This window comes from Dermacentor andersoni, unplaced genomic scaffold (genome assembly GCF_023375885.2).
Source record: "Dermacentor andersoni unplaced genomic scaffold, qqDerAnde1_hic_scaffold ctg00000044.1, whole genome shotgun sequence".
Classification (NCBI taxonomy): domain Eukaryota; kingdom Metazoa; phylum Arthropoda; class Arachnida; order Ixodida; family Ixodidae; genus Dermacentor; species Dermacentor andersoni.
Window position 1 is genome coordinate 831598 of NW_027314758.1, and position 24195 is coordinate 855792.

General features: G+C 43.5%; 1 protein-coding gene across 1 annotated transcript in view; it reads right to left on the reverse strand.

Annotated features, from left to right (window-relative positions):
* LOC140214442 (venom metalloproteinase BumaMPs1-like) overlaps positions 1-21565 on the reverse strand; it is a 68778-nt gene extending 47213 nt beyond the window's left edge. The window contains exons 1-3 of the mRNA XM_072285798.1: positions 21349-21565; positions 19295-19433; positions 16414-16565 (exon numbers count right to left, since the gene is read on the reverse strand). Of these exons, the coding sequence (XP_072141899.1) occupies positions 16414-16565; positions 19295-19433; positions 21349-21474 (417 nt within the window). The 5' untranslated portion in view covers positions 21475-21565. The remainder of the gene's footprint in view (positions 1-16413; positions 16566-19294; positions 19434-21348) is intronic.
* Between the last annotated feature and the right edge of the window lie 2630 nt (positions 21566-24195).

Here is a 24195-nt window from a genome sequence, read left to right on the forward strand (position 1 = left end):
TTTCTCTTCTTTCTTCTTCTCCGCCCTTAAACTGGCTCTCTCAACTACTACACGCAGAGACAAAGCAACAGCGCGCGCATTAGATCCCATAGATGAGATGAATATTTACAATTAGTATTAGGGTTATAATTATACTCGAGTGCTGATTGCCGTGCTATCGTTTGCTAACGAAGCTTTCCCTCAAGTCTAAATATTTTAAGGCAGTTTGTCGTGTGCGTATCATGGCTACGCACGCTTATATCGCATTCCGTTTCTCTACCACGGGTGCGCTTTAAAACCACGGCGCTGCAGTTTTTGCTTTTCTCTTCTTTCTTCTCCGCCCTTAAACTGGCTCTCTCAACTACTACACGCAGAGACAAAGCAACAGCGCGCGCATTAGATCCCATAGATGAGATGAATATTTACAATTAGTATTAGGGTTATAATTATATTCGAGTGCTGATTGCCGTGCTATCGTTTGCTAACGAAGCTTTCCCTCAAGTCTAAATATTTTAAGGCAGTTTGTCGTGTGCGTATCATGGCTACGCACGCTTATATCGCATTCCGTTTCTCTACCACGGGTACGCTTTAAAACCACGGCGCTGCAGTTTTTGCTTTTCTCTTCTTTCTTCTTCTCCGCCCTTAAACTGGCTCTCTTAACTGTGCTACACGCAGAGACAAAGAAACAGCGCGCAAATGCGATCCCATAGATGAGATGAATATATATATATATATATATATATATATATATATATATATATATAGAAAACTATCAGACATAGCTCTCGTAGTATAGCCCTCTGGGCCGTTTCCTTTTTTTTTTCGAAAGTAGTCCTATTAGGGTTATTATAATTACACGAAGGTATTTCGCCCTCATCAGCAGCAGTCCTTGGTATAGTTATTCTGGCGGCTAGCTTCCCACGCTATGCGTGCCGCCATCGCTCCTGGTTAAGCTTTTCCTAGACGCTAGAGCTATGTCCGCGCAACCTTGAGCGATCGGAAAGCGCGTTTCCCCCTCTTGGCCGGCGGAGAAGGGAGGCTTCGTTCCGGCCGCGAAGCTCTCCACATCTCTGTAAGGTGCCTTGTGGATGTCTCGTGCTGAAGATGCCCTCTCGGTGAGCGCATATTTCACCCCTCATCTTTTAAGAGGTTCAATACATACAAGCATTTGTCTAGCAAACCAGATTTTTATTCAAGGGAATTTTCCACGTCTCAGTAATTTCTCTCGTCGTATTCGAGTGCTGATTGCCGTGTTATAGTTTGTTAACGAAGCTTTCCCTCAAGTCTAAATATTTTAAGGCAGTTTGTCGTGTGCGTATCATGGCTACGCACGCTTATATCGCATTCCGTTTCTCTACCACGGGTGCGCTTTAAAACCACGGCGCTGCAGTTTTTGCTTTTCTCTTCTTTCTTCTTCTCCGCCCTTAAACTGGCTCTCTCAACTACTACACGCAGAGACAAAGCAACAGCGCGCGCATTAGATACCATAGATGAGATGAATATTTACAATTAGTATTAGGGTTATAATTATACTCGAGTGCTGATTGCCGTGCTATCGTTTGCTAACGAAGCTTTCCCTCAAGTCTAAATATTTTAAGGCAGTTTGTCGTGTGCGTATCATGGCTACGCACGCTTATATCGCATTCCGTTTCTCTACCACGGGTGCGCTTTAAAACCACGGCGCTGCAGTTTTTGCTTTTCTCTTCTTTCTTCTCCGCCCTTAAACTGGCTCTCTCAACTACTACACGCAGAGACAAAGCAACAGCGCGCGCATTAGATCCCATAGATGAGATGAATATTTACAATTAGTATTAGGGTTATAATTATATTCGAGTGCTGATTGCCGTGCTATCGTTTGCTAACGAAGCTTTCCCTCAAGTCTAAATATTTTAAGGCAGTTTGTCGTGTGCGTATCATGGCTACGCACGCTTATATCGCATTCCGTTTCTCTACCACGGGTACGCTTTAAAACCACGGCGCTGCAGTTTTTGCTTTTCTCTTCTTTCTTCTTCTCCGCCCTTAAACTGGCTCTCTTAACTGTACCACACGCAGAGACAAAGAAACAGCGCGCGCATTAGATCCCATAGATGAGATGAATATTTACAATTAGTATTAGGGTTATAATTATATTCGAGTGCTGATTGCTGTGCTATCGTTTGTTACCGAAAGCTTTCCCTCAAGTCTAAATATTTTAAGGCAGTTTGTCGTGTGCGTACCATGGCTACGCACACTTATATCGCATTCCGTTTCTCTACCACGGGTACGCTTTAAAACCACGGCGCTGCAGTTTTTGCTTTTCTCTTCTTTCTTCTTCTCCGCCCTTAAACTGGCTCTCTTAACTGTGCTACACGCAGAGACAAAGAAACAGCGCGCAAATGCGATCCCATAGATGAGATGAATATATATATATATATATATATATATATATATATATATATAGAAAACTATCAGTCATAGCTCTCGTAGTATAGCCCTCTGGGCCGTTTCCTTTTTTTTTTCGAAAGTAGTCCTATTAGGGTTATTATAATTACACGAAGGTATTTCGCCCTCATCAGCAGCAGTCCTTGGTATAGTTATTCTGGCGGCTAGCTTCCCACGCTATGCGTGCCGCCATCGCACCTGGTTAAGCTTTTCCTAGACGCTAGAGCTATGCTTTGTCCGCGCAACCTTGAGCGATCGGAAAGCGCGTTTCCCCCTCTTGGCCGGTGGAGAAGGGAGGCTTCGTTCCGGCCGCGAAGCTCTCCACATCTCTGTAAGGTGCCTTGTGGATGTCTCGTGCTGAAGATGCCCTCTCGGTGAGCGCATATTTCACCCCTCATCTTTTAAGAGGTTCAATACATACAAGCATTTGTCTAGCAAACCAGATTTTTTTTCAAGGGAATTTTCCACGTCTCAGTAATTTCTCTCGTCGTATTCGAGTGCTGATTGCCGTGTTATAGTTTGTTAACGAAGCTTTCCCTCAAGTCTAAATATTTTAAGGCAGTTTGTCGTGTGCGTATCATGGCTACGCACGCTTATATCGCATTCCGTTTCTCTACCACGGGTGCGCTTTGAAACCATGGCGCTGCAGTTTTTGCTTTTCTCTTCTTTCTTCTTCTCCGCCCTTAAACTGGCTCTCTTAACTGTGCTACACGCAGAGACAAAGAAACAGCGCGCAAATGCGATCCCATAGATGAGATGAATATATATATATATATATATATATATATATATATATATATATATATAGAAAACTATCAGACATAGCTCTCGTAGTATAGCCCTCTGGGCCGTTTCCTTTTTTTTTTCGAAAGTAGTCCTATTAGGGTTATTATAATTACACGAAGGTATTTCGCCCTCATCAGCAGCAGTCCTTGGTATAGTTATTCTGGCGGCTAGCTTCCCACGCTATGCGTGCCGCCATCGCTCCTGGTTAAGCTTTTCCTAGACGCTAGAGCTATGTCCGCGCAACCTTGAGCGATCGGAAAGCGCGTTTCCCCCTCTTGGCCGGCGGAGAAGGGAGGCTTCGTTCCGGCCGCGAAGCTCTCCACATCTCTGTAAGGTGCCTTGTGGATGTCTCGTGCTGAAGATGCCCTCTCGGTGAGCGCATATTTCACCCCTCATCTTTTAAGAGGTTCAATACATACAAGCATTTGTCTAGCAAACCAGATTTTTATTCAAGGGAATTTTCCACGTCTCAGTAATTTCTCTCGTCGTATTCGAGTGCTGATTGCCGTGTTATAGTTTGTTAACGAAGCTTTCCCTCAAGTCTAAATATTTTAAGGCAGTTTGTCGTGTGCGTATCATGGCTACGCACGCTTATATCGCATTCCGTTTCTCTACCACGGGTGCGCTTTAAAACCACGGCGCTGCAGTTTTTGCTTTTCTCTTCTTTCTTCTTCTCCGCCCTTAAACTGGCTCTCTCAACTACTACACGCAGAGACAAAGCAACAGCGCGCGCATTAGATACCATAGATGAGATGAATATTTACAATTAGTATTAGGGTTATAATTATACTCGAGTGCTGATTGCCGTGCTATCGTTTGCTAACGAAGCTTTCCCTCAAGTCTAAATATTTTAAGGCAGTTTGTCGTGTGCGTATCATGGCTACGCACGCTTATATCGCATTCCGTTTCTCTACCACGGGTGCGCTTTAAAACCACGGCGCTGCAGTTTTTGCTTTTCTCTTCTTTCTTCTCCGCCCTTAAACTGGCTCTCTCAACTACTACACGCAGAGACAAAGCAACAGCGCGCGCATTAGATCCCATAGATGAGATGAATATTTACAATTAGTATTAGGGTTATAATTATATTCGAGTGCTGATTGCCGTGCTATCGTTTGCTAACGAAGCTTTCCCTCAAGTCTAAATATTTTAAGGCAGTTTGTCGTGTGCGTATCATGGCTACGCACGCTTATATCGCATTCCGTTTCTCTACCACGGGTACGCTTTAAAACCACGGCGCTGCAGTTTTTGCTTTTCTCTTCTTTCTTCTTCTCCGCCCTTAAACTGGCTCTCTTAACTGTACCACACGCAGAGACAAAGAAACAGCGCGCGCATTAGATCCCATAGATGAGATGAATATTTACAATTAGTATTAGGGTTATAATTATATTCGAGTGCTGATTGCTGTGCTATCGTTTGTTACCGAAAGCTTTCCCTCAAGTCTAAATATTTTAAGGCAGTTTGTCGTGTGCGTACCATGGCTACGCACACTTATATCGCATTCCGTTTCTCTACCACGGGTACGCTTTAAAACCACGGCGCTGCAGTTTTTGCTTTTCTCTTCTTTCTTCTTCTCCGCCCTTAAACTGGCTCTCTTAACTGTGCTACACGCAGAGACAAAGAAACAGCGCGCAAATGCGATCCCATAGATGAGATGAATATATATATATATATATATATATATATATATATATATAGAAAACTATCAGTCATAGCTCTCGTAGTATAGCCCTCTGGGCCGTTTCCTTTTTTTTTTCGAAAGTAGTCCTATTAGGGTTATTATAATTACACGAAGGTATTTCGCCCTCATCAGCAGCAGTCCTTGGTATAGTTATTCTGGCGGCTAGCTTCCCACGCTATGCGTGCCGCCATCGCACCTGGTTAAGCTTTTCCTAGACGCTAGAGCTATGCTTTGTCCGCGCAACCTTGAGCGATCGGAAAGCGCGTTTCCCCCTCTTGGCCGGTGGAGAAGGGAGGCTTCGTTCCGGCCGCGAAGCTCTCCACATCTCTGTAAGGTGCCTTGTGGATGTCTCGTGCTGAAGATGCCCTCTCGGTGAGCGCATATTTCACCCCTCATCTTTTAAGAGGTTCAATACATACAAGCATTTGTCTAGCAAACCAGATTTTTTTTCAAGGGAATTTTCCACGTCTCAGTAATTTCTCTCGTCGTATTCGAGTGCTGATTGCCGTGTTATAGTTTGTTAACGAAGCTTTCCCTCAAGTCTAAATATTTTAAGGCAGTTTGTCGTGTGCGTATCATGGCTACGCACGCTTATATCGCATTCCGTTTCTCTACCACGGGTGCGCTTTGAAACCATGGCGCTGCAGTTTTTGCTTTTCTCTTCTTTCTTCTTCTCCGCCCTTAAACTGGCTCTCTCAACTACTACACGCAGAGACAAAGCAACAGCGCGCGCATTAGATACCATAGATGAGATGAATATTTACAATTAGTATTAGGGTTATAATTATACTCGAGTGCTGACTGCCGTGCTATCGTTTGCTAACGAAGCTTTCCCTCAAGTCTAAATATTTTAAGGCAGTTTGTCGTGTGCGTATCATGGCTACGCACGCTTATATCGCATTCCGTTTCTCTACCACGGGTGCGCTTTAAAACCACGGCGCTGCAGTTTTTGCTTTTCTCTTCTTTCTTCTTCTCCGCCCTTAAACTGGCTCTCTCAACTACTACACGCAGAGACAAAGCAACAGCGCGCGCATTAGATCCCATAGATGAGATGAATATTTACAATTAGTATTAGGGTTATAATTATACTCGAGTGCTGATTGCCGTGCTATCGTTTGCTAACGAAGCTTTCCCTCAAGTCTAAATATTTTAAGGCAGTTTGTCGTGTGCGTATCATGGCTACGCACGCTTATATCGCATTCCGTTTCTCTACCACGGGTGCGCTTTAAAACCACGGCGCTGCAGTTTTTGCTTTTCTCTTCTTTCTTCTCCGCCCTTAAACTGGCTCTCTCAACTACTACACGCAGAGACAAAGCAACAGCGCGCGCATTAGATCCCATAGATGAGATGAATATTTACAATTAGTATTAGGGTTATAATTATATTCGAGTGCTGATTGCCGTGCTATCGTTTGCTAACGAAGCTTTCCCTCAAGTCTAAATATTTTAAGGCAGTTTGTCGTGTGCGTATCATGGCTACGCACGCTTATATCGCATTCCGTTTCTCTACCACGGGTACGCTTTAAAACCACGGCGCTGCAGTTTTTGCTTTTCTCTTCTTTCTTCTTCTCCGCCCTTAAACTGGCTCTCTTAACTGTGCTACACGCAGAGACAAAGAAACAGCGCGCAAATGCGATCCCATAGATGAGATGAATATATATATATATATATATATATATATATATATATATATATATATATAGAAAACTATCAGACATAGCTCTCGTAGTATAGCCCTCTGGGCCGTTTCCTTTTTTTTTTCGAAAGTAGTCCTATTAGGGTTATTATAATTACACGAAGGTATTTCGCCCTCATCAGCAGCAGTCCTTGGTATAGTTATTCTGGCGGCTAGCTTCCCACGCTATGCGTGCCGCCATCGCTCCTGGTTAAGCTTTTCCTAGACGCTAGAGCTATGTCCGCGCAACCTTGAGCGATCGGAAAGCGCGTTTCCCCCTCTTGGCCGGCGGAGAAGGGAGGCTTCGTTCCGGCCGCGAAGCTCTCCACATCTCTGTAAGGTGCCTTGTGGATGTCTCGTGCTGAAGATGCCCTCTCGGTGAGCGCATATTTCACCCCTCATCTTTTAAGAGGTTCAATACATACAAGCATTTGTCTAGCAAACCAGATTTTTATTCAAGGGAATTTTCCACGTCTCAGTAATTTCTCTCGTCGTATTCGAGTGCTGATTGCCGTGTTATAGTTTGTTAACGAAGCTTTCCCTCAAGTCTAAATATTTTAAGGCAGTTTGTCGTGTGCGTATCATGGCTACGCACGCTTATATCGCATTCCGTTTCTCTACCACGGGTGCGCTTTAAAACCACGGCGCTGCAGTTTTTGCTTTTCTCTTCTTTCTTCTTCTCCGCCCTTAAACTGGCTCTCTCAACTACTACACGCAGAGACAAAGCAACAGCGCGCGCATTAGATACCATAGATGAGATGAATATTTACAATTAGTATTAGGGTTATAATTATACTCGAGTGCTGATTGCCGTGCTATCGTTTGCTAACGAAGCTTTCCCTCAAGTCTAAATATTTTAAGGCAGTTTGTCGTGTGCGTATCATGGCTACGCACGCTTATATCGCATTCCGTTTCTCTACCACGGGTGCGCTTTAAAACCACGGCGCTGCAGTTTTTGCTTTTCTCTTCTTTCTTCTCCGCCCTTAAACTGGCTCTCTCAACTACTACACGCAGAGACAAAGCAACAGCGCGCGCATTAGATCCCATAGATGAGATGAATATTTACAATTAGTATTAGGGTTATAATTATATTCGAGTGCTGATTGCCGTGCTATCGTTTGCTAACGAAGCTTTCCCTCAAGTCTAAATATTTTAAGGCAGTTTGTCGTGTGCGTATCATGGCTACGCACGCTTATATCGCATTCCGTTTCTCTACCACGGGTACGCTTTAAAACCACGGCGCTGCAGTTTTTGCTTTTCTCTTCTTTCTTCTTCTCCGCCCTTAAACTGGCTCTCTTAACTGTACCACACGCAGAGACAAAGAAACAGCGCGCGCATTAGATCCCATAGATGAGATGAATATTTACAATTAGTATTAGGGTTATAATTATATTCGAGTGCTGATTGCTGTGCTATCGTTTGTTACCGAAAGCTTTCCCTCAAGTCTAAATATTTTAAGGCAGTTTGTCGTGTGCGTACCATGGCTACGCACACTTATATCGCATTCCGTTTCTCTACCACGGGTACGCTTTAAAACCACGGCGCTGCAGTTTTTGCTTTTCTCTTCTTTCTTCTTCTCCGCCCTTAAACTGGCTCTCTTAACTGTGCTACACGCAGAGACAAAGAAACAGCGCGCAAATGCGATCCCATAGATGAGATGAATATATATATATATATATATATATATATATATATATATATATATAGAAAACTATCAGTCATAGCTCTCGTAGTATAGCCCTCTGGGCCGTTTCCTTTTTTTTTTCGAAAGTAGTCCTATTAGGGTTATTATAATTACACGAAGGTATTTCGCCCTCATCAGCAGCAGTCCTTGGTATAGTTATTCTGGCGGCTAGCTTCCCACGCTATGCGTGCCGCCATCGCACCTGGTTAAGCTTTTCCTAGACGCTAGAGCTATGCTTTGTCCGCGCAACCTTGAGCGATCGGAAAGCGCGTTTCCCCCTCTTGGCCGGTGGAGAAGGGAGGCTTCGTTCCGGCCGCGAAGCTCTCCACATCTCTGTAAGGTGCCTTGTGGATGTCTCGTGCTGAAGATGCCCTCTCGGTGAGCGCATATTTCACCCCTCATCTTTTAAGAGGTTCAATACATACAAGCATTTGTCTAGCAAACCAGATTTTTTTTCAAGGGAATTTTCCACGTCTCAGTAATTTCTCTCGTCGTATTCGAGTGCTGATTGCCGTGTTATAGTTTGTTAACGAAGCTTTCCCTCAAGTCTAAATATTTTAAGGCAGTTTGTCGTGTGCGTATCATGGCTACGCACGCTTATATCGCATTCCGTTTCTCTACCACGGGTGCGCTTTGAAACCATGGCGCTGCAGTTTTTGCTTTTCTCTTCTTTCTTCTTCTCCGCCCTTAAACTGGCTCTCTCAACTACTACACGCAGAGACAAAGCAACAGCGCGCGCATTAGATACCATAGATGAGATGAATATTTACAATTAGTATTAGGGTTATAATTATACTCGAGTGCTGACTGCCGTGCTATCGTTTGCTAACGAAGCTTTCCCTCAAGTCTAAATATTTTAAGGCAGTTTGTCGTGTGCGTATCATGGCTACGCACGCTTATATCGCATTCCGTTTCTCTACCACGGGTGCGCTTTAAAACCACGGCGCTGCAGTTTTTGCTTTTCTCTTCTTTCTTCTTCTCCGCCCTTAAACTGGCTCTCTCAACTACTACACGCAGAGACAAAGCAACAGCGCGCGCATTAGATCCCATAGATGAGATGAATATTTACAATTAGTATTAGGGTTATAATTATACTCGAGTGCTGATTGCCGTGCTATCGTTTGCTAACGAAGCTTTCCCTCAAGTCTAAATATTTTAAGGCAGTTTGTCGTGTGCGTATCATGGCTACGCACGCTTATATCGCATTCCGTTTCTCTACCACGGGTGCGCTTTAAAACCACGGCGCTGCAGTTTTTGCTTTTCTCTTCTTTCTTCTCCGCCCTTAAACTGGCTCTCTCAACTACTACACGCAGAGACAAAGCAACAGCGCGCGCATTAGATCCCATAGATGAGATGAATATTTACAATTAGTATTAGGGTTATAATTATATTCGAGTGCTGATTGCCGTGCTATCGTTTGCTAACGAAGCTTTCCCTCAAGTCTAAATATTTTAAGGCAGTTTGTCGTGTGCGTATCATGGCTACGCACGCTTATATCGCATTCCGTTTCTCTACCATGGGTACGCTTTAAAACCACGGCGCTGCAGTTTTTGCTTTTCTCTTCTTTTTTCTTCTCCGCCCTTAAACTGGCTCTCTTAACTGTGCTACACGCAGAGACAAAGAAACAGCGCGCAAATGCGATCCCATAGATGAGATGAATATATATATATATATATATATATATATATATATATATATATATATATATAGAAAACTATCAGACATAGCTCTCGTAGTATAGCCCTCTGGGCCGTTTCCTTTTTTTTTTCGAAAGTAGTCCTATTAGGGTTATTATAATTACACGAAGGTATTTCGCCCTCATCAGCAGCAGTCCTTGGTATAGTTATTCTGGCGGCTAGCTTCCCACGCTATGCGTGCCGCCATCGCTCCTGGTTAAGCTTTTCCTAGACGCTAGAGCTATGTCCGCGCAACCTTGAGCGATCGGAAAGCGCGTTTCCCCCTCTTGGCCGGCGGAGAAGGGAGGCTTCGTTCCGGCCGCGAAGCTCTCCACATCTCTGTAAGGTGCCTTGTGGATGTCTCGTGCTGAAGATGCCCTCTCGGTGAGCGCATATTTCACCCCTCATCTTTTAAGAGGTTCAATACATACAAGCATTTGTCTAGCAAACCAGATTTTTATTCAAGGGAATTTTCCACGTCTCAGTAATTTCTCTCGTCGTATTCGAGTGCTGATTGCCGTGTTATAGTTTGTTAACGAAGCTTTCCCTCAAGTCTAAATATTTTAAGGCAGTTTTCCTAGCCTCTAAAGCCGCTCGAGTTCGCTCTTCTCCTTGAGCGGCCATTTTTCCTAGAAAGTATGCCTTCCAACTACTCGGAATCAGCAAAAACCGACCATCGCGGACAACATGAGTCTCTTTCCACGTAAGTGTGAGGCTCGGAGGAGGAGCTGTGGCGCTTGAAAGTAGCCTGGGGCCTGACGAACCAACCGACTGAGCTATCTTTCCGGGCAACATCGAAGGTTCACGAGTCCAAATCACCTGTTATGTTCCTTTTTTTTTTCCGCCCCGTTTTCTTTGTTTTTTTTTTTCTTTCTTTTAATGCCTTTTCCTTTTTTTTATCACTGTACGGGAACCCTCCTAAAAAAAATATATATATATATATATAGATATCTTCAAATATGTATGGCCTCACACTCACATGTGCAGGTCATAAATACCAGGTTCTCTAGCCGAGTGCCATCCATGCGGTATAACCGAGCTCAGATTGGTCCACCTTGACTGACCAAGTAGGGCACCACTGTAGGTTAAATGAGGCGTACAACTCCTGCGGGACCCGCCGTGGTTGCTCAGTGGTTGTGGTGTTAGACTGCTGAGCACGAGGTCGCGGGATCGGACCCCGACCACGGCGCCCGCATTTCGATGGGGGCGAAATGCGAAAACACCCGTGTACTTAGAATTAGGTGCACGTTAAAGAACCCCAGGTGGTCGAAATTTTCGGAGTCCTCCACTACGGCGTGCATAATCAGAAAGTGGTTTTGTCACGTAAAACCCCATAAATTAATTTTTAATTTAACTCCTACGGGGACGGTAGAGTATCCGTCTCCAGTGCAAGAGGACCGTGATTCAAATCCCGGTGCCGCGCTATTCTCCACCGGAAAATACAAAAAAAAAACCGTGTGTTGAGAAAATTGCACAAACAGGCCTGGAGTGCGGCCTGATCCCGGTGACCAGAACCGGTAACGCACTCTCTCACCAGAGCAGGATTGGCCACCCTGGTGCAGTACTTGGCCACAACCTCCTATATGAATACAACAAACGAACCCCGGCCCTCAGTCCCCAGCAGCCGCGAAGCAACTGACCACGGCGGCGGTCAGATCTGTGACGCTGTAGAGGGTGCTAAGAATACCTGGCTCCGGACAGGCCGCCATTGGAATCTGAACCTGGCAACGTTTAACGTTAGAACGCTATCTAGTGAGGCGAGTCTAGCAGTGTTATTGGAGGAATTAGAGGGTAGTAAATGGGATATAATAGGGCTCAGTGAGGTTAGGAGGACAAAAGAAGCATATAGAGTGCTAAAAAGCGGGCATGTACTGTGTTACCGGGGCTTAGCGGAGAGACGAGAACTAGGAGTCGGATTCCTGATTAATAAGGAAATAGCTGGTAACATACAGGAATTCTATAGCATTAACGAGAGGGTGGCATGTCTTGTTGTGAAACTTAATAAGAGGTACAAAATGAAGGTTGTACAGGTCTACGCTCCTACATCTAGTCATGATGACCAGGAAGTCGAAAGCTTTTATGAAGACGTAGAATCGGCGATGGGTAAAGTCAAAACAAAATAAACTATACTGATGGGCGACTTCAATGCCAGGGTAGGCAAGAAGCAGGCTGGAGACAAGTCAGTGGGGGAATATGGCATAGGCTCTAGGAATAGCAGAGGAGAATTATTAGTAGAGTTTGCAGAACAGAATAATATGCGTATAATGAATACCTTTTTCCGCAAGCGGGTTAGTCGAAAGTGGACGTGGAGGAGCCCGAATGGTGAGACTAGAAATGAAATCGACTTCATACTCTGCGCGAACCCTGGCATCATTCAAGATGTAGACGTGCTCGGCAAGGTACGCTGCAGTGACCACAGGATGGTAAGAACTCGAATTAGCCTAGACTTGAGGAGGGAACGAAAGAAACTGGTACACAAGAAGCCAATCAATGAGTTAGCGGTAAGAGGGAAACTAGATGAATTCCGGATCAAACTACAGAACAGGTATTCGGCTTTAACTCAGGAAGAGGACCTTAGTGTTGAAGCAATGAACGACAATCTCATGGGCATCATCAAGGAGTGTGCAATAGAAGTCGGTGGTAACGCCGTTAGACAGGAAACCAGTAAGCTATCGCAGGAGACGAAAGATCTGATCAAGAAACGCCAATGTATGAAAGCCTCTAATCCTAAAGCTAGAATAGAACTGGCAGAACTTTCTAAGTTAATCAACAAGCGTAAGACAGCGGACATCAGGAACTATAATATGGATAGAATTGAACAGGCTCTCAGGAACGGAGGAAGCCTAAAAACAGTGAAGAAGAAACTAGGAATAGGCAAGAATCAGATGTGTGCGTTAAGAGACAAAGCCGGCAATATCGTTACTAATATGGACGAGATAGTTCAAGTGGCTGAGGAGTTCTATAGAGATTTATACAGTACCAGTGGCACCCACGACGATAGTGGAAGAGGGAATAGCCTAGAGGAATTCGAAATCCCACAGGTAACGCCAGAAGAAGTAAAGAAAGCCTTAGGAGCTATGCAAAGGGGGAAGGCAGCTGGGGAGGATCAGGTAACAGCAGATTTGTTGAAGGATGGTGGTCAGATTGTTCTAGAGAAACTGGCCACCCTGTATACGCAATGCCTCATAACCTCGAGCGTACCGGAATCTTGGAAGAACGCTAACATAATCCTAATCCATAAGAAAGGGGACGCCAAAGACTTGAAAAATTATAGACCGATCAGCTTACTGTCCGTTGCCTACAAAGTATTTACTAAGGTAATCGCAAATAGAATCAGGAACACCTTAGACTTCTGTCAACCAAAGGACCAGGCAGGATTCCGTAAAGGCTATTCAACAATAGACCATATTCACACTATCAATCAAGTGATAGAGAAATGTGCAGAATATAACCAACCCTTATATATAGCTTTCATTGATTACGAGAAAGCGTTTGATTCAGTCGAAACCTCAGAAGTCATGGAGGCATTACGGAATCAGGGTGTAGATGAGCCATATGTAAAAATACTGGAAGATATCTATAGCGACTCCACAGCCACCGTAGTCCTCCACAAAGAAAGCAACAAAATCCCTATAAAGAAAGGCGTCAGACAGGGAGATACGATATCTCCAATGCTATTCACAGCATGTTTACAGGAGGTATTCAGAGGCCTGGAGTGGGAAGAATTGGGGATAAAAGTTGATGGAGAATACCTTAGCAACTTGCGATTCGCTGATGATATTGCCTTGCTTAGTAACTCAGGAGACCAATTGCAATGCATGCTCACTGACCTGGAGAGGCAAAGCAGAAGGGTGGGTCTGAAAATTAATCTGCAGAAAACTAAAGTACTGTTTAACAGTCTCGGAAGAGAACAGCAGTTTACGATAGGTAGCGAAACACTGGAAGTGGTAAGGGAATACATCTACTTAGGGCAGGTAGTGACCACGGATTCGGATCATGAGACTGAAATAACCAGAAGAATAAGAATGGGTTGGGGTGCGTTTGGCAGGCATTCTCAAATCATGAACAGTAGGTTGCCACTATCCCTCAAAAGGAAAGTGTACAACAGCTGTGTGTTACCAGTACTCACATATGGGGCAGAAACCTGGAGGCTTACGAAAAGGGTTCTGCTGAAATTGAGAACGACGCAACGAGCTATAAAAAGAAGAATGATGGGTGTAACGTTAAGGGATAAGAAAAGAGCAGATTGGGTGAGGCAACAAACGCGGGTAAACGACATCTTAGTTGAAATCAAGAAAAAGAAATGGGCATGGGCCGGACATGTAATGAGGAGGGAAGATAACCGATGGTCACTAAGAGCTACGGACTGGATTCCAAGAGAAGGGAAGCGTAGCAGGGGGCGGCAGAAAGTTAGGTGGGCAGATGACATTAAGACGTTTGCAGGGACAACATGGCCACAATTAGTACATGACCGGGGTAGTTGGAGAAGTATGGGAGAGGCCTTTGCCCTGCAGTGGGCGTAACTAGGCTGATGATGATGATGATGATGATGATGATGTATGTATGTATGTATGTATGTATGTATGTATGTATGTATGTATGTATGTATGTATGTATGTATGTATGCACGCATGTGTGTATGTATGTGTGTATGTATGTATGTATGTATGTATGTATGTATGTATGCACGCATGTGTGTATGTATGTATGTATGTTTGTATGTATGTATGTATGTATGTATGTATGTATGTATGTATGTATGTATGCGTTTGTGTGTGTGGGAATGAAGCGGTTCGATCGTTTCAGAACCCACGAAAACGAAGAATTTTGCGCATACACATTCTGTCGATCAATATGGCAGTTTGTTCCCTTTGATGATGGTGATGTTATATGGGGTTTTATGGCGCGAGGGCCTTGTTACCTTTAATAGCGATATCAGCTTTGCTTTTAATAGTTGCACCAGCTTTTGTCGTCCCAGAGGCAGTGTTGCCAACTTAATTTCCAAATTTATTGTAATGTTTCGAGTTTAGTGAGTTCTTCAAATAAAAAACGAGCATTAACTTAAGATTTAAAAAAATTGTATCTTTAATTCACGATAAAATAATATGCTTGAGTTCGACGGACACATCATCACGACCATAAATTATATCTATTTTTTTGCAAAATAAAGGTCCCTGCTGTCGATTTCTAGTTGCCACCTTTTTGCTTCAGCCGACTATACCATACATCGGCAAATTTCCAAATCACATCAGGTGGCCAGAGAGCCCATGATGTGGCGGTGAGGCTAGGCCTCCCCGTCCCGACGTGGGAGCGGCCTGCGGTGCTGCTGTAAGTGCGGCGCTTCTCAGGACCTCATTAAAGTTCTTTGTCTGTCTGTCATCAGGTGACCGAATCCCCTGCTTTTCCTGGCTGCGTTTTCCTTAATTTGACGCTCACTGGGTTACTCTAAACGACTGCCGGTTATCTACCCTACGCATTACATAGCCTGCCCAACTAACATGTGAGATACATTCGTTTGTTGTCTAATGCGCACCGCCGTATTCCTGTCTCTTTACGTTGCACCGAACATCTTTCGGTCTATCGCTCATTGCGCAGTTTTTAATTCCTTCTGAAGGTTTCTTTGTATAATTGTTTTTATTAACTTCGACAGCATAGGAAAAGTTGGCTACTGAAAGTCTCAATAACCGAAAATTGCAGCTAATTATGAGTTCAGCCCCCCCCCCCCCCCCCGCAGGTTTGCAGAGGTAGCAGTGATAGTAACTATTCTTTTGAAAGATAATGGCAAGTCGGCGTCAATTACTTAATAACGCCTACCCCTATGCACTCCAACCCATTTTATTCAACTGGATATTTTCTGCGTGCTATATGGAGACCCTGTGAAACTTCGCGTAGGGAGAGGGAGAGAGAACTAAGAAGCAATAGCAGGGAAGTTAACCAAGGTATTGCCCGGTTGGCTACCCTACTAGTGGGGAAAGGGAAAAGGGAAAGGAATATGGGAAGGAAGAGGGAGAAGAAGAATCATTGTGCGCTCGCTCGCATAATAATGTTCACTCGCAAGCGCTCATCTTGTCCGGTTGTCTTCAGAAAGCGCATTAGCAATAAGTGTACATTTTCGTGGCGCTGACTATCAATCACGCACTCTTGTTTTCTTGACACGCTCCTAGACATTACCTTGTTCCTCTACATATTAATTTTCAATGGTACTTTTACAGGCTTCATCAGCATGGAAATGTCATTGAAGCCATTGTTTTGTTCCCGATGCTGAGTCTTGGAGCAATTGTTATTTGGGTATGTGTCAACTTTGAACGTTTCAAGTTGACGGAATGGATATAAATTGTCAGCACTTTGTACTATATCGGTTTCTTTTTCACGCGTAGTCTTAAGATGGTCACTTTCATAAAATTGACATCAACTCTCCAAGGCAATTTGGTAGAAAATGTTTCGTGGGGCGAAAAGCTGCCGGTAGGTTGTGCTTCAGTAAAGCAAGTTCTGAACGTAGACTGATTGGTACTCACAGAGTTGATCTGTACGCAGAGATAATTTATTAACTGAAGCGTAGTCTTGAAGTACTTAAAATGCAGGTAATCAGAGACCATGAAAATTTCTATCGTAACTTCCATGGGAACACTTTGAGCTCCGTAAGTCCTTTCGTTCACGATCGAAGCATCTATATCAAAAATTGAGAAAGAGAGTATGCGAGAATTTCAACAAAAATTGTAATAAAATAGGAAACACCTAGCAGTAGGCACTTTTCGTATTCATAGGAAACCCAGAATTTTGCGCTTGCCAATGAGTGATTAAGCGGCGTAGGGCCTCCTTGCGGAAAAACACTTTAGCATATGCCACCATCCTCCTCTCCCCCCTTTCCTGAGAGAACGTCTCGCTTTCAATTTAGCATTGACACTAGTAATTTGGCACAGTGGGAGACTCCATTTAGCTGAGCGTTTCACGAAACTTTACATGCTTAAAGTTCAGCCGTGTAAAACAGTCATAAGGAAAGCGTACGTGGCGTACCGTATTAGAAAAAAAGACTTAGTTTTTGGTTTTGTACCCAAACGTTTCCCACATTTGAACGTCGCTCTTGCTCTGGCGTCGCGTTTATTCAAGGCGTCACGTCCTTGCAGGTCTAGAGGACGTTTCAAAATTGCGTTGCACTATTGGGGACTGAGGTTGTCTGTCACTGAAACTTTCTCGTTAAGGCGAAATGGGGCAAGCGAAAGCTTCTTTACCTTTTATTTAAAATGAGCGCTACGGACAGTTCTGGAAAACAACTGTGAATTCGGGGCCAGAAAAAGAGAAGAAGGGGAAAGAGAAATTAGTGACACGCTTTCTTTAAACGAGATAAATTCTGGGGATTACGTGCCAAAGTCAAGATGTGATTACGAGACACACCGTAGTGGGGGACTCCGGATGAATTTTGATCCCCCGGGGTTATTTAACTGGCCACTAGACATAAAACTAAATAAGCATTTTTTGCCTGAACGGTAAAATTTAATAACGATTGCCGGTTCGGTATGAAACGGTTGAAACACATAGGGTGACAACGAGTGCTAATAGATTGCGCGATTCATCAAATAACTACATCAGTCGGCGCACCTCATTTGCAGATCTAATTACCACTCACGAGTTGCGTTGTGTGCCAGAATGGGGATAGATGACGGTTGTGCAGGGGTCCACAGTCACCTCGACATAGACAGACGCCTGCGCTTCTTAGGTATATGCCATGGCATTTGTGCTCCGCAATGGAAAATTGTTTCATGGTCCCCGAAATCAACATTTCTGCTGACGCTACCGTTTCGGCTATTCTGGGAACTCGTTAGTAAAACTAAACTATATAAGCATGGAGAGAAGAAAATACGATGTTCTCCAGAAGAGGAAATCAACAAGTTCAGTTGCATGGTCTTTTGTAACCATAACACTGCGGCCGCTTATGGATGTCGTCACCTTCTTAGTGAACAAAATCTTTTGTTGCGTGCCATGGTTTAACGCATGTTTGGCGCTTGGCCGAGGTAAGTTGCCTAGCGATGTTCGAGAGGCATAAAATGTTTGCGGGACACGATAGGCTTGATTTTGACTTCTTTTTCGACGTTGACTTTCTTAAGCAGCACAAGACATTTTCAGATGCGTAAGGAAGATCGACATAAGGTTCAGAAGAAGCCGTCCTTGTGCATCGTTCAGAAGCGTCGATGTCCTCACCAGCTTCTAGAAGCAGAAAAGTGAGCGATATGTCAAAGGCTAGCTTTTTTTCGTTGCTACAGGCTAGAAATTTTGAATAGTCGTTCGCGTAATTGAGCCCGAACGACTCCACAGATCGCATGGGACAGTCCGTTCACAGGCAGTGCATGAATATACCTAAATATTTGAAGCAAGATGAAATTTAACTGACTGTTGCAATCAAAGTAATGCGTCTGGAAGCTATGCGCGCCCTACGCAGAGGTAAAGGGATCCTCACTTTCTCTTTCTTTGTTTATGTACATAAAATCCCCGCTTGTGTGTGCAACAAAGCAGTAAACTGCATATTATAGTGAAAAAGGACTTCGCCTAAAGGGGATCCGGCTGCTTTCCGGCATCTCCTTTTTGAAAACGTAGTTGAAATCGCGGCGACAGCGCTACTCGAAAATGTTCTCAAAACGGTGCGCACCGTGCTTCGCCCGACTACATATGGAAAAAGAAAGGAGATCCAGCATGGAAAAGCGCTGCTGCCGTTTGCGTTGTCGACATTGCAACGCCCCGAATCCTCAAATATGCTAAATCTTCAGCCACCGCAACCTCCCTCTCTTCTTCCTTCCCCGCTGCACACATATGCAGGGTGTCCCACATAACTTGACCCAAAAATTTTAAAATATGAAAGGCGCGTCGTAAGCGAATTGAACCGAACGCATACTATTTGCAATAGTCTATAGTAACTCAGGCAATTTGTTATTTTCCCCATAACTCACTAATCAATTGGGTTTTATTACCCAACTTATTAATTATTGTCTGCAGACCCCAAGTATGACACGCAGATTTGTAGAGCACCTTCAGAAACCACTGATCGAGTTGTTTTCTTTGCGATACGTCTCACGTAGTCCTTTTTTCCAGCTTGCGAAGCCCGCGAAATATGAAAAGAAAAGCCACGTGACCGAGCGCTTGCGCAGTGGTATCGTGCTGCTCTCAAGCGTGCGTTCTAGGAAAGCCTGCAAGTATACTTGCAGGCTTTCCCAGAATACTGATCTCATGAAACCGCGCTTCGCATCCACACTCAGTAATATGGGCGGCCAAAAATGCGCACACGTGGCGTCCTTCTTCCCAGCTTTTATAGCACGCTCCCTGATCTGGTAGGCCGTCTAGCCCTGTATTCAGCCCATCTGTTCGCTTATGAAACACGCTGGCAATGTAATTCACTTGTTTAACTACCTTTTCCACTCGGTGCCACCTCAATGTCGAGCATTTCCTTCTTCTCAATTTCGTGTATCATGTGCGGAATGAGGCCTTGGTCAGATCTCTCCGTTTCGGGCATTGGCTCAATCCTGTGGTACGGCCCGACCACACCTTCCTGCAAAAGACAGCACGTAAGATAGCATTGTGTTACGTGTCACAGAAATGAAATTTAAGCAAGCTACATTTTGCCTTATGACAGATGTACTGTCGCATGTTGCTCTAGCTTACTACGAGTCGTCCTGTCCTGGCCAGGTGCTTTCAAAGCTGGCACGCGGAGCTTTCGAGTTGCACGGCATTCACCGACATAACAATAGTATCCAACGCACGTGTTCGAGCCTACACGTGAAGGGAAGCTTTAGCGAATCAATTAAATAAATACTAGACCACTAGCGGAGAGGCGTGAAATTGTGTTTATTTTCATTATTATGCCGCCCACAATGGGGGATCGGCCATGAAATGGGTGAATCATTCCAAATTATTATGGAGCATAGCTTTCCTAATATCTATGGAAATAGCATTGAATAGCGTAGAATTACTTGTTACAATAAAATCAGGAAGGTCATATTGAATGAGTTAATTAACTTAAATCACTAATAATTAACTTAAATTACTAATAATTAACTTAAAAGCAAAAAAAAAGGAATTTAGCAGAGCATTCGTTTAGATTCTGGACAGCGAAGCATTCATCCCTGTGGCTGAATCCCAAAGTGGAGGCCCCGAACGAAAGAATTGCCTTCCGAGCTGAGCACTTCATCCTCTTTATCTCCGGCAACATAGCGGCAACGTAGTTGTAACCCAGCGTTCGTGGCTTGCTTGTTTACCCATTGTGTACCATTCAAAGACCAACTGTAAAAAAATTTTTGGCTTCATGAAACATCTAGTTTATTGCAGATATAGTGAAGCGTCCGTGCCAAATTTTACGTTGGAGATACGAGTGCCTCTGTCAGGGAAGGCCTACGAAAGTTCATGTTCTTGATACCGAAACTTAAAAAAAAGTCACGAGCCATTCCACTCTGTGAAGGCGTATGAACGGTGAAGCTGTGTAGCACACGACAAAGAGGGGACAGAGAATTTCGAACAAAGGTACGAACACATTCATTGTCTTGACCGGGGGTGATAGTGACGAAAGGCAGGCACAAGCATTTATTTTTGCATATCCGCGTTCATTCGTGTTATACATTCGTTATATACATTCATATTTTCATTTCGCGATATACTGAGGCAAATAATTTGAGACCGAAATCATCGCACCGACTGGCAGTGGACCAGTGCCGTCAGCGGCTTCGCAGAGGGAGAGGCAGATATGGGGACGCTGGGGGCAGTATGGGAGCGCGAGCAGTGGCACGAGCCATAGCTGATGATGATGGTTCTTGCTCACAGATTTGTTGAATAGACACGAAAAAATGCACGGCACCCTAGCCATAAACACGTTCACTGCAAAAAACGAAAAAAAAGCGGCTACTACTGCTCACCGTCAGTAGCGCAGCCATCATGAGTTACGCATCAATCAGGGCTGACCTTTGAGATTCAGCGCCGCCCACGGCGCTCAGAAAAAATCTCGGAGGCGACGTTCTGAGAATTACGTCATATCCGCTAGCTACAAGGTATACGTTGTCTGCTTGGATACTATTTAATGGCTGCTGATAAGAACATACGACAATCAGAAGCCCTGCACATTTTCCAAGACTGATTCAGCAGTATAACCAAAGTTTTTTTTCAATGCAGAATCTAAAAAAAAAAAATCTTATCCAGGCGCTTGCCGTTCTGGCAGATAGGCCACGTGACTAGGTGGAGAATACGAGCAGGAAAAATTTCTACGATAACTTTACTAATTACTGAAAATGCGCTAATCCACTTCTTTGGTTCCTAACTTTCGAGCAAATGTTGTGTCTCATTGCTTTGTCAAACGGTGCTTGCTTTAAAAATTTCGACCTGAGGTGATTTACTAACGAGGAAGTGATAAAGTGCAATGGAAGCACGGAAATAGTTATACAGGTGTTGTTATCAGAATAAAAGTATTTGACACTCACAACTTCGACGCCGCTGTCTCTTCTTGTGACGTGCACGGTCGCAAACTGCTTTTCATCTTCGTGGAGATTTTGTTCGATGTCTTCTCCGTTGAACTGCGAAAATGGGGATGGATTATAACTGAACATTGCTTTTTACGACGTTCAGCGTACTTCTGTGATCAATATTAACAAATCTACATGAAGTGTATGACACTTAAAAAGCTGTGAACTTTATGGGGCCTCGGGGCACGATGTACGTACATCCTGACAAACATTGATATGCCAGTAGTAATGTTAAATGGAGAGAAAAAACGGAACAGGCTAATATTGAGTTGACATCATAATTTTCTTCCAATATAATTAGATAGAGCTGGAATACTTGTCACAATATTCTGTTGCGTTAAAGTTACGATGTTATATTGATAACAATTTCTAAGCTCGCTTACGGTAATGCTGGTTGCGGTACCCCTTGGTTGAGTGCTGTAGAGTATTCATTTTTTTAATGTAAAAAATTATGTATTTTATTTGAAAGGTATGCCGATAGAGTGCTAAAGAAAGATGCTTTGGAAAGTTCTAAACACAGACGCAGGTAATATTACTTACTGACACAAAAGTGGAACACTGAAAAGCATTGGCGTGGCAACCTAAACCATGCCTTACTTGAAGCAAGAGGTTGAGACGTAATCTTGGTATTTCATTTAGACAAATGGTGCTGGTAATTGTATTGCTGTCACTGAGATCATTAGTGGGAGTGTGAGTACATTGACTTCGGTGCATGGTCTCATTCTCACTGCTGCCAAAGTCGATGTGGTGTAAAGTCAAGGCATTCGAGTATTCTTCTTGGCTCATTTCAGTGTGCATAACCTTGTTGAAGAGCAAGTACAGTTTTCATAATATTAAGAGCACTATGAGAACTGCTGTTTTTATTGGCATGCGGTTCATTTTAGTGTTATAAATTCAAGCCCGTGCGGCCTAGCATTCGTTTGCTTAAATTCTATAAAATACCCTGTCCAATAATCATATATTGGCTTACGTTGGGACATACAGGTTTTTCATAAAGGAACATCCATTGTTATGAATACAGAGCATATGCGCAGAGGCATACGGTTTCTTTTTCAATTGAGTTAGCATGCTATCGCAAGAACGCATTGATGCGCTGTTTTACCATTATTTTATTATTCGCGCTTGATGAATTAATAATGAAAGCACTTACGAAATGCGTTACTTCGTGCCCGTCTTCGTGTTCCAGGACGCGGAAGTTGCGGGCTGCAACCGACGCCTTTCTAAGATTCAGCGTCAGTTGATCATGCAAGTGCAGCACCATTCGTCCGTCAGCTGATCGCTTCTCGAGTAGACGCGGGTAAACCAGCCTAGGTTGCTGTGTTCCTGTCAAATGCGAGTTGCACAGCCGGGGTTGAGAGGTTGAGAGAACTGCACTGTCACAAAATCTGATAGCATTTTGCTCTAGACATAAGCGAGTTAAATGTCACAATGTGCTGCCCGACGAAAGGCTCCCTTCTTGCAAACTGTTGGTCTCGTGATTAGCGCCAGTCTTGGCTCGCAATCAATGTGCGATCTCCCGCGCTGAGCGCACACAGAGACCAGCCCCACGGGATGGAAGCTTGGAAGCACATATACGTTGTTAAGGTTAAGGATTATTTTCAGGGGAGGCGGGGGGGGGGCTAAGGTTCCATTATGTTCTGTTAAGTCTTCCATGCTTGGTGCATTATAATACAACTATTACTTTGAGCAGGCCCTTGGTCTACCTGAAGGTGTCTACCATAGGCGGCAACTACGGGGGCGGGCTCCAGGGCCCGTGCGCGCTTCGGAGCTTTAGGGAGGAGGGGGTGCGGAGCCCCTCTCGGCCTCCCCCCCCCCCAAAAGTGTCATTACCAGAGTTCCGTTACCCACATCGCCTGGTGTTTCTTTTGAGTTGCCTCTATAATTTGACTTATTCTAAATAGATGATATAATATATTCTATAAGAAGTCAATCTTAAAAAAAAATTAAATTGCAAATTTAAATAAGATTATCTTAATCTAAGATTCGTTTATTAAAGTAAGCTAATCATAAGCTAGTGGGTTCATACCTCAAATATGAATTTAATATTCCTTTATTAATTTTTATTAAGAAAATAGTATTATGAATAATTTTTATTATTATTTTCATTGCAATTTCATCTGAGTCATGATTTGTATTTTGATTATCTCTAGAAATAAATTTAATAATATTTATTCCAATTATAAATAATAATAATATTAAAAGTTGATATTCAATAGTAATTTATTTCATCCTATTTTATTTTGCCTAAAAGCTTGCTTTATCGTTCTTGGCGTGGAAGTGCACGGCTTTTAATTCATAATTTCTCTTTATTTCTCAAATTCTGACGATAGGAGGAGAAGTGCATTAAAGTACCAGCGGTGGCTACCTCATCCGTATTTTTTCAGTTAAACATCTTTTTTTAAATTTCCACTGTGAACATCATGCACAGAGACAATATATGTAAATATATACGCAGGACAAAGAGTATTTTATATTTAAAGAAAGGGAGCTTGCTAACTAACAATTATTTGTAATGGTATTAATAGCCTATGCCTAGAGAATGAATATCTTGCTGTATGTTCACCTCACTTCAAGTTGATTTGCGTGCTTTGTTGAAAAAAAAAATCTTCACTGACCCTTTTGGCAGCCCTTTATCAACGGCGTGTGAAATGCGCGGGGATGATATGTGTCTTAATATTGCTTCTTTTTCCATTAGGTAATGCTAACCACTCAGGAAAAGAAAGTTCTTCTAATAATTAACATTTATTGGGAATGGAAACATCGACAATTGCATGCAGAGGTCATAAATATGTAAAATTCACTCAG